This window comes from Sinocyclocheilus anshuiensis, unplaced genomic scaffold (genome assembly GCF_001515605.1).
Source record: "Sinocyclocheilus anshuiensis isolate Anshui unplaced genomic scaffold, SAMN03320099.WGS_v1.1 scaffold86, whole genome shotgun sequence".
In the NCBI taxonomy this organism is placed as follows: domain Eukaryota; kingdom Metazoa; phylum Chordata; class Actinopteri; order Cypriniformes; family Cyprinidae; genus Sinocyclocheilus; species Sinocyclocheilus anshuiensis.
Window position 1 is genome coordinate 380,437 of NW_015547662.1, and position 11,814 is coordinate 392,250.

At 37.5% G+C, this 11,814-nt stretch overlaps 1 protein-coding gene and 1 pseudogene across 1 annotated transcript; one reads left to right on the forward strand and one right to left on the reverse strand.

Annotated features, from left to right (window-relative positions):
• Nucleotides 1-295: 295 nt before the first annotated feature.
• LOC107702257 (serine/threonine-protein phosphatase 2A 55 kDa regulatory subunit B gamma isoform-like) lies at nucleotides 296-7,379 on the forward strand. The gene is made up of 8 exons (XM_016504516.1): nucleotides 296-359; nucleotides 478-511; nucleotides 1,662-1,788; nucleotides 2,405-2,582; nucleotides 3,357-3,521; nucleotides 4,495-4,664; nucleotides 5,361-5,452; nucleotides 5,675-7,379. Exons 1-8 carry the CDS (start codon nucleotides 296-298, stop codon nucleotides 5,964-5,966), a joined length of 1,122 nt encoding a protein of 373 aa, XP_016360002.1. The 3' UTR covers nucleotides 5,967-7,379.
• Nucleotides 7,380-11,412: 4,033 nt separating this feature from the next.
• The window catches only part of LOC107702259 (wolframin-like), a 1,840-nt pseudogene continuing 1,438 nt past the window's right edge, over nucleotides 11,413-11,814 (reverse strand).

Here is an 11,814-nt window from a genome sequence, read left to right on the forward strand (position 1 = left end):
GTTGCCAGGCAGTGTTGGCTGAGCGTCAGGACATGCGCTCGAGCATGTGTGCGTATGACAAGGTGCTTTTCTAGAGCTGACTGAACTGTGGTTTATTCATCCCGTTTTTTCCTCCCTTTTCCCTGTCCTCGGCGCTCATCGTCCTCCTGACAAAGCCGGACCGTATCCCAGGATGCCGTGCAGCAGGCCACTCTGCTAGGCCGCAGCAGCATGGGCAAAGCGCCGGGGGGGTGGGACAGCACGGATTGGACGGCTCTGCTCCGGACGGGCGCGCTTACGCACTCCGCCGCTTCCGATGGGTGAGGACAGCGAGAGCCCCAAAATCAATCACAGCTTCCTCCGAGACTATGTCACAGAAGGTATGTGCACACACCTGCATGAACACTCCCTCTTTGCTTAGAAGAGAAAAGCACGTCCTTTCCCATTATACACACTCACATACTCAACCATAATTTGATCCTGTTCACCTCTCTGAAGTCCTGAAAATAACCTTCATCTCAGCAGCTGAGCGGTAAGGTCTTCTAATTCAGCTGACTCAGACTTTGATCCCACCACACACCTATTATTGGGTTACAGCATGCATTAGTGAGACTGTTTTCATTCAATTATTGGGCGTTGTGAGCGAGCCAGAATAATGCATGTGCAAACAGAACCAAGACAGTCTTACATTTAATGCATTTGAATAGAATTAAAATCATATTTGTTTGATTTTGAAGCATGTATTTTAATTTTTCATACAAGCATTTGCATATTATTCCCTAAAATTGTCTAGGAGTTGTTTGTGTCTTTTGCAGGCCTTTCCATAATCACGTTACAGAGCAGAATGATTCGTCGGGAGCAGGCCAGGCTGTTTTATTTAGTGTCATCATCATTGTACTAACAGAAGCAACAGCATGACATGCTGTTTATCAACTATTAGGGTGTACAATGTGAAGCCATATGCCCAGACGAAGCTCTTGAATAAAAGTGTTTATTCTGTCAAAACCACAGTTGTGCTGTGCTAGCACATGGCCATGAACTTCTATTACTTTAGGTAATTTGTACCGTAAAAGGCTTTTTTTTTTTTCGGCTGGGAGTTTCATGCAAGACTATTACGTAAAAGTATTAGCATTTAGCTCCAGTTATGCAGAAATTCTCCAACCATGTATTCCAATTCTGTATAAATTTGTACATATTGTCTATGAAATTTAAAATAAATACTGTGTTTCCACCTGCAGTTATTCACATCCCTAAAATCTGTAATCTTCCAATATAGAAAAGTAAAATGGTAGGGTTAAATGGTTATTTTTCAAAGACTAATGCATATATATATATATAAATGCAACCACTTCCTGTCCATCAGGAGTTAAACTAGCCTCATATTTGTCAATGTAATCCTCCTAATTACACGATGAGCCATTCATTACAAGAGGGTCATAATTTTAGGCCGAATATTAAAAGGCATTGTATTTATTTTGTGCAAGAAATAAAATAGTTGAAATAGTTGGACTGAATTGCATTTCACATTGCTACTATCTGTAAGTACCAATGAATCATAAGACATTTTTAATAGTAACATAAGCATGAACAATGCTTATCAAGACCACTTGCATTAAATATGCCTTTCAAAGCCACAGAAATATGTATTGATGTTTTAGCATGAATAGCTGGTAATTTCTAAGACATGTTCCAACAGATAAAACTATAAAGTTATGGAAGGTGAGCGAGAGAGACAAGCGGCCAGAGGGCTACAATCTGAAGGACGAAGAAGGGCGAATAAAGGACATCTCCACCGTGACGTCATTACGGGTATTTTCACAGCTGGCATATTCAATCCAGTGCAGATGGAGGGTTTGATTTATTTAGTTATTTATCATTTGTTTTAGTCACTGATTTTGTCATGCTCTAAAAAAATTAACATACACAGCTCTCTGGAATACATTTCTGATTGGTCAGTCAATGCATTCTGTGGTTAAATATTTTTGTATAATGACTGCTAAATTGTATATTTGACAGCTGACATTATCAACCTGCTTGCAGTATCTATTTCCTGCATAAAGTATCTGTGCTAGTTTCTCATATAACTCCCTGGGTTATTTCTTCGCACATGATGATAGCTCAAATCAATATTTCAAGTCCATTTTTTTTTTTTTTCGGTAAGTAGTGGTGTAATAAGCCAGATAATTTACAATTAGTTGGTCATTATCTCAAAATATAGTTTTTTTAGGGTAATATGAGATGTGATCAGGGTCCTGATCACTGTGATAATACGATAACCTAAAAAAAAATACAGTTAAAACAGAAATTAAATGAATGAATGAAACCAATATGCACTGTTTTTAACATTTAGATTGTTACCCTAATTTTGAGTAGGTGATCTAAAATAAAAGAAGACTTCTGATGCAAAAATGTCATTTCCTTCAAGGTGCCGGTCCTGAAGCCCACTGACCTGATGGTTGAGGTGCGGCCGAGGAGAATCTTTGCCAACGGCCACACCTACCACGTCAACTCCATATCAGTCAATAGTGATGGCGAGACATATCTGTCTGCTGATGATCTCAGGATCAACATGTGGCACCTGGATATCACAGATCGAAGCTTCAGTATCCTTTATGTCTATCCTTCTGCCTATTCACTCACAGACAAAATATAAGATAAAACAAAATGCAACCATCGTGACTCTTTAAACTGGCTTATATAAAATCAAATAATTGGGACAGAGGCATAAACGTTGCATGCAGTATAAAACTGGTTGCTTTCGTTTCTTTGTGTTCTTGTGACTGGACTGAAGGCAGAAGGTTTTGTGTTCCAGATTGCACAGCTGCTCTTCTTTTGAGCAGGGCTCTGACCTAGAAATAAAATATCTATGGAAACATTTAAATAATTCACCAAGGAAACACTCTCCTCTAAAACACATAATAGCTGCCTTCAGGAAAATTGTAGGTTGTGTGCATGTGATGCGTAGTGCTTACTGAGTAGATGTGTGTGGATGAACATGTATGTGTGCGTGTGAGTGCTCAGAATGATAATCATATAACTACAGCTTTACACCAATCAGGGAGCTGATGATACATAGTTTATAAGCCCCCACTATCAGAATGTGCTTTTAGTTTTAGGCCTTATGCGATCTCTGTTTCTTAAAAGGGGAACTAAAATACCAAAAAAATATAAAAGTGGTCAATATGACTCATGGGCTATATTTCAAGTCTTCTGATACCATACAATATTTGTGTGAGAAACAGACCAAAATTTAAGCTGTTATTCACTAAAAATCTTGACATCTGCATGAGTTCCTGAAAGAATTAGGAGTCTCAAACAGAGAAGAGAGCTTTCAGAGCTGTAAATCAGAAATTCTCCTTGACCCCTCCCCCTTTCAGACATTGTGGACATTAAGCCAGCTAATATGGAGGACCTGACGGAGGTAATAACAGCTGCAGAGTTCCACCCACAGCACTGCCACCTGTTTGTATACAGCAGCAGTAAAGGCACGTTACGCCTCTGTGACATGAGAGAGTCGGCACTCTGTGACAAGCACTCCAAAAGTAAGTATATGCTTTTTAAACGCATAGACTGCATTACCTACATTACCTTTCAAAAGTTTTTTTTTATTATTTTTTTTTAAACAAATTAATGCTTTTAGTCGACAAGGATGCATAAATTGATCCAAAGTTACAGTAAAGACATATATTATACAAGTTTACAAAAGATATATATTTATGCAGGTTTTTTTTTTTACTTTCTGTTCATCAAAAGAATCTTAAAAATTATGCATCACAGTGTTCACAAAATATTAATGAGAAATGATTCTTTAGCACCAAATCAGCATATTAAAATGATTCTGAAGGATCACTGAAGTGACACTGAAGACTGGAGTAATGTCTGCTGAAAATTCAGCTTTGCCATAACAGGGAAAAAAATACATTTTAAAAGACAGTTTTAATTGTAATGATATTTCATAATATTACTGTTTTACTGTATTTTTTATCAAATAAATGCAGCCTTAGTGAGCATAAGAGACTCAGAGAAAATATAAAAATCTTACCAACCTTAAATTTTTGAACAGTAGTGTATACCATTTTAAGTTTACTTTGCACACTTTTACAGTAAACATGAAATCAATATATACACTTAATTTTGTCTTGTAATAATGTTTTGTAATAATTAGAAGAAAAGACAATGCCTCTTGTGACAGATGAATCTATTCCCAAACTATTTCCAAATCTTGCATTTAACCTCTTGAGTTTCTTTATGCCCTTCTTTACTTAGCTAGAACCTGTTGTAAGTAGTTTAGTTAAAAAAGACAGCGGGACACAGAAGAACAGCTGTGCTAGCTGCTGGGGAAATTAGCACTGTAGCAGATGTAGTGAGATTTACACTTACAGCTGCATTAAAAGACAAGCAGACCACAGTGTTAAAGATGTTTCATTGCTGTCATTAAGTGTAAAACCATTGAAACGGTTTCCCAGCACACTCAGACTTTCAAGTGCATCTGACGTATCTTTTCTCCACTTTTAGTCTTTGAGGAGCCAGAGGACCCAGGCAATCGATCTTTCTTCTCTGAGATCGTCTCGTCGGTTTCTGACGTTAAGTTCAGCCATAGTGGACGCTATCTGCTCACCAGAGACTACTTGACTGTCAAAGTATGGGACCTCAACATGGAGAAGGGCCCAGTGGAGACCTACCAGGTGGGCAACTTGCAGGTCTTCGTAAACAATACCATAAACATATGATATTTACAACATATATGCTAGGCTAAACTATTTCTGGCTGATTTTAATTTTTTTTCCCTTGTGCAGTAAGACACTTTTTATACTTATATTCTAGTGAATCAGTTCAACCTAAATGGTCCTCTCCTGTGAGGTGTTGGAAAGTTAGTGTTATTTATATACTATTATAGTATTTATTAAATTAACGTTTAGTACTTTTGTTATAAGATTTTGTCATTTTTATTGTATTTCTTTACTATTTGTATTTAGCTTTATTTTTATTTCAGTCTTATTTTTTAGCAATTTTAACACTTCAGCTTAAACTTATTTTATTTCTGTTAGTTGCCAAGGCAACATTTCTAATCTGATATTTAAATGTGATTTTATTTCATCTTTATTTCGATTAACAAAAACATTTTTTAATATTTGTAATTTTACTTAGCAATACCAACACTGATCGAAGTAGATTCTCATGGACAATTTATGTAAATGAACAGATTCAATTAATAATTAACTGATTTGAGTCCCTGTGCTCCATTTTCCATCTTCTTTATTTTTATAGCAAAATATTTAGTCATATTCTGCTGTGCATCACTGTTTTTAACTCTGTTATTTAAATTAGGGTGTATTCTTGTTTTTAGTATAAATATATATGAACATTTCTTTATGTGTCAGGTGCATGAGTACCTAAGAAGCAAGCTCTGCTCTTTGTATGAAAACGACTGCATCTTTGACAAGTTTGAGTGCGTCTGGAACAGCACAGACAGGTAAGCATTTCTGAGGCCTTGAATAATCATATTTTATGCAATATAGGCTTATTTCCTGTTTTATACTCATACCCTCTTTCTCTCCCTTTCTACTTTCTCTCTCGTATTTCCATTATGGTTTTTATCCTATTGATTTGCTGATTTGTTCCTCTTCCAAACTCTTTTTCACTCCGCATACCCATTCTGGTTTATACCCATCATGCTTACCGTACCCCCTTCAAGTGTAATCATGACAGGAGCGTATAACAGTTTTTTCCGGATGTTTGATCGTGAGACCGGTCGCGGTGTAACCCTCGAGGCATGGCGTGAGAACAGTAAACCGCGCGCCGTGCTGCGGACTCGCCGTGTTTACACCGGGGGCCGGCGTCGCCGGGGTGACGTGGGCGTGGACAGTCTGGACTTCACTAAAAAAATTCTGCACATGGCTTGGCACCCGGCTGAAAACATCATCGCCATCGCAGCCACTAACAACCTCTATATCTTTCAGGACAGGGTCAGTGTGGAAAACCAGTGACAAGAGACATGTAACGGGGTAATGCAGTAATGCTCTTCACAGGGCCACACACACCAACATGCATTCAAATCATGCACATGCATTAAATTTATCCTTTAAAACAAATATTATTGGTCCTGTGAAGATGGACGTAGTTGCCAGACCCCAAAAGTAAACAGATGGACTTTGCAGTTAAGCCGTTCCAGGAGAGCAGTTATGTATAGCTAGTGACTTTAACTGATAACTTGTTTGGTTAGTTACACCGCCAAGAATGTTGCCAATGAGCTACGGTATGTGGAATTTATGATTGACCAGCCAATCCCGGACTGCTTTGATATGTGATGGATGGTGTTGCCGGCCAATCCCTGACTGCGCTGATCTGTGATTGACAGCTGTTTGGATAAAGGGCAGTGCCTTTGGGCTGAAGACCAGGAATGAGACCACTCCACTCCTCTGTGCCAGGCTGCCATGGAGACAGGTTACTCGGTTGCCATGGTAACAAGAGTGCTCTGAGCAGTCTTCCTATCACGTGCTTCCCAAAAACCTATCCCACAATGCATCTGCTACACGAGCACTCATTTTACTTCACATTGAATCGACCGTTTGTGGAGACTTGATTGCCTATACGACCAAATCACTATATCTCGCACTTGGAGAAGGTTTAAATTCCAGTACTTGTCTGGTGTATTCTATCAGAAGGATTGAACCACTACTTCATCAAAACACTGTCTTAACCTGGTTACACCTCATGATGGGTTATATTTACACCTGTATGGTAGAAAAGCATTGGTTTGTCTCTAAAAAAAAAGAAAGAAAGAAGAATGAGGGTATATCACTGCTAACATTCTTTCAAAAAATCCTTCTGTAGTCTTGTGTAAGGAAACTGACATGAGTCGGGAACTCAGGATCAAACTCTGATCTGGTTTCTGGTTATGCAGAGTTCTGGGCTCTCACAGTGAAGCACTGCCTTTTTATTTATGATTGTAGCTACTATACTGATCCCTCAAAAGGAAATTTAAACAGTCATGTAGGAAGTATAGATGAACAATTTAGTGACACAGGCTACAAAACAGTGCAGAAAGACATGGAAATCAGTTGGTTAATTTAAAGGATATTTTGGCATCAATGATTTACCACAAACAATAATTCTGACACATTCTTCTATTTGTTTAATTGTAAAAAATCTTAGAAAAAAGTACTTTCAGTGGAAGTCTGTGGGACATTCGGAGGGTTTAAAAGCAAACTTTTGCAGCTTGTATGTTTGTTAAAGTGCTTATATGAGTGGTTCTCAATGTTTGACTCCAAGGCCCCTCATTTTCCACAAGAATATCCAAAAACCCCATGACTTTTCCAGGTGTTCGTGTTTAACTGGAAAAAATATTTTTAACTCACAATTTATACCCAATATTTTAGAGCTTGGCATGGCTAGAAAACAATGTATATTCATCATCGTTTTAGGATTTTATCAAGTTACATGACTTATGCAGGTCTAGAAGTCACACTTTTAAATTAGGCTTCCTCATATATTCAGATTTGACAAAATTGTAGGAATGCTGGTTCTTTAAATACAGTTGAATTAGAACAAAAATATCGAGTTTTACTTGTGCTCATTTTAGTTTTGGCTCATTTTAATGCTTGTTTTGTGGCTATTCGTTGTTGTTGTTTTTCTTGCTTTGCTAATGCCTTGCTCCCTGGGCTTCCATTGTAAGTGCATGAACATAGTTGAGGATGTGTCAAAATTGCGTTTTGTGGCAACATGACAAATAGCTTATCTTGTATTGAATTTGGAACCATCATTCCAATATGTACCAGTGGATAAATCATTTCTACACTGTTTTCTGTGACCACACAGGTGTACATGTATCTCTCTATCCACTGTAGAAAGAACATGGCGAGTTATTTTTCATTTAAGGTGCCATTCACCTTCTGAGTGACTGTTTGTTTGGTGTAGATGTGGTAATGAATTGTTGGGTGTCTGTGTAGACTGTGACACAAAGGACAGTGATTGTTTTTGCTATATGAACAAGGCTGAATGAATGTAACTGTCAAACACATGTTTTTAATTAATACATTTTTAAAGTGTTATGATGTTAACAGGGTGCTCTCAAACTGACGAGCGAGCTTGCTTGCTTGCTTTTCTCATTTTTGTCCCTCTTCTGTCTTTTCCGGTGTTCACGTGTTTCCCTGTCCCATTTTTCTAGTACTCTTTGCTCTACATATACTGAGGCTGTGCCTCTTACAATCAGTTCCTCCACTCTTATTTTTACATTTGTAGTTCATTCACATCATTTTTGTACCCTGAGACAATGACTGCTTTTTTTCCACTCTGTTCCTCTTTCTCTCTCACTCTTTCGTTCTCTTACGTTCTCTGGTCCTGTTACCATGGTGATAGGCCTTCTGCCATTATACATTCTCTCATGCTTTCCTCTCTCAGACATGCAGTGAAACACACTCTCACATTCACAATGCAACCAGGGAATAATAGATTGAGTTTTTCAGGGCACACACACTCTCTCACACACACACGCACACACAAACAGGCCTATACATGCAAGCATACACACAAAAACGCATGTTTATCATTATCCAGTGTTACTAATGTGTATATCTATGATGCCTAAACATATTCTATTGACACTTAATGGAAAAATAAAAGAGGCAAATGGAGGAATGTGATTAAATTCATATGACCTCTGTATACCCGCTTAGATTATAGGTTTTTTTTGTCATAGTGTTGTTTCTCAGTCTCTGTCTGCTTCTGGGTATTTAACACACACACACACACACACACACATCTGATATGCTTATAGTGAACTAAATGCATGCAACTATGCAGCATCAGACCTTAGAAGGACAATAATTGTGAAAGGCACTTTAATCCATTTTAACATTTTCACAAAAGCACTGTAAACAGGTTTTACATCAACTTGTCATAAAACCTCTCAGGAAAACATCTGTGGAGAGATGGTTTTTTCCATATAACAAACAGTGACCATCATCAGAGTGCAAAAAAAAAAGGTTATTTCAACTAACCAATAAAAGATAGAGGCTCATGTTCACAGAAACACTTCATTTGATAAATATTTTGAATACTAAACAAGTATTCCATGCTTTCTTATTCATGACAAAAATAAATAAATGTTTGAAACAAAAATGTGAATAAAGATCAATTGCACATGGATGGTAATCATAAATGAGTTGTGAAGGTCAGAAACGTCTTAGGTCAGATCTGGTGGTTACATAGGATCTGGTGGTTTAGGATAAAAAGCAAGGAAGATGCTGCATATCACTTAACTAAAAATGTGAAACGAAACCCTAACAATCTTGGGCACAGGACAAAAAGGGCCAGTTCACACAGAGCACATTTTTTTTCCACTGTGCTGCTTTTTAATCATTTTTGTGTGTAAACATGCGAGATAGACGTCTTTGGTTGTTGGGTCACATCTTAATGCTTTTTCGACAAAAACGCATGTTTATCATTATCCAGTGTTACTAATGTGTATATCTATGATGCCTAAACATATTCTATTGACACTTAATGGAAAAATAAAAGAGGCAAATGGAGGAATGTGATTAAATTAATATGACATCTGTACTTACTGTATATTATACAGATTTTTTTTTTCCATAGTGCTGTTTCTCAGTCTCTCTGTCTGCTTCTGGGTATTTAACACACACACACACACACACACACATCTGATATGCTTATAGTGAACTAAATGCATGCAACTATGCAGCATCAGACCTTAGAAGGACAATAATTGTGAAAGGCACTTTAATCCATTTTAACATTTTCACAAAAGCACTGTAAACAGGTTTTACATCAACTTGTCATAAAACCTCTCAGGAAAACATCTGTGGAGAGATGGTTTTTTCCATATAACAAACAGTGACCATCATCAGAGTGCAAAAAAAAAAGGTTATTTCAACTAACCAATAAAAGATAGAGGCTCATGTTCACAGAAACACTTCATTTGATAAATATTTTGAATACTAAACAAGTATTCCATGCTTTCTTATTCATGACAAAAATAAATAAATGTTTGAAACAAAAATGTGAATAAAGATCAATTGCACATGGATGGTAATCATAAATGAGTTGTGAAGGTCAGAAACGTCTTAGGTCAGATCTGGTGGTTACATAGGATCTGGTGGTTTAGGATAAAAAGCAAGGAAGATGCTGCATATCATTTAACTAAAAATGTGAAACGAAACCTTAACAATCTTGGGCACAGGACAAAAGGCCAGTTCACACAGAGCACATTTTTTTTCCACTGTGCTGCTTTTTAATTGCTCTCATTCCATAGTTTAACCATGTTTTTTTTTTTTTTTGCAGGTTTTCTTCCAATTTAAAATAACTGTTTTTATTTTAATATATTTGAAGACATAATTTATTCCTGTGAAGCTGAATTTTCAGGAGCCATAACTCCATTCTTCAGTGTCACGTGATAATAACTGACCATCAAATCAGCATATTAGACTGATTTCTGAAGGATCATGTGACTGAAGACTGGAGTAATGATGCTGAAAATTCTTTTGCCATCACGGGAATAAGGTTTAAAAATTATTTATAATATACTGAAATAGAAAATAGTAATTGTAAATTGTAATAATATTTGACAATATAACTGTTTATACTCTATTTTTAATCTAACAAATGCAGCATAGGTGAGCAGCATTAGAGACTTAAAAAAAAAAAACATTTAAAAATGTGTGTTCCAAACTTTTGAGCAATAATGTAACTCAATGATTCTAAGAATACTCATATTTGAGTGTACAAATATCAAAGCATTAACAATTTTATAATAGCTGCAGAAAAGAATCATACATGTAATAATATAATACATGATCAAACATACATTTCCATCATTTTCCACAACAAAAATACATGATTTCTAATATAACATTAAAAATTAAGTATTTATTTTAAATGTTGACAGGAAAATATGCAAACTGTGTTTGGAGTTTGACAGCTCTTTCAAATTCATCCCTTTTTTTGAATAGGAAAAAACGTCTCAGGTTACGTATGTAACCCTGGTTCCTCGAGGGAACGAGACGCTGCGTCGGAAAACGCTAGGGGAAGGAACACACAACCTACAACGTGGCTTGCTCTCGCCCTTGAAATGCTTTGTCTTTGCATGAGCTTAGACATAGCTGGAGCTTATAGACTTTCACAATTGACAGACAACAATAAATATGACTGACACACACAGAGCGCTTCGCTGAATGACAGAAAGCTGACGCTGGCTCCGCCGCATGTGCTTTTATAGCTTCCTGGTCATGACGTCACCCGCCCGTGACGTCCCGCTCAGCTATTGGACTGATTTCACATGTTATTCAGAGCGTGGTCACAGAAGGCGTTCCCCCTAGCGTTTTCCGAAGCAGCTCAAGCTCCTGAAGAGGAACTCCAAACACTTTAACTGTAATTTATATTTCTATATCTGTGACCTTTCCTTCCACTTCTTCCTTACACATTGATCCTAGCACAGAGAAAGGGAGCAAAGAATAAGTCAAATGCAAATTGAATGGCTTTAAGCATGGTTTTCCTCCAGTTCCGTTCAATCTTAACCTGTCGTCCCTCAGGCCCCAATGATGAGCTGCAGTCCAGACAGTGTATGGCTTTCAGTTCAAATGCGGGTAGTTTGGTACCCAACTTCCTTTCCAGCTTTGTGCTGAACTCTACCATGCTGCCTGGATCGAGGTTCAGCAGCACCTGTCTAAACTCGTGACTCGCCATTAGGAGGATGTCACCTGCCGGATCGTCAACTTGTGTGACTCCATCCACCGGCATGCCGACCGTCACCTCAAAGCGGTAACTGTCAAAGCGTTTAACGTGGCATTGGTGTTTCGCAAAGGCCTTTATCCGCCA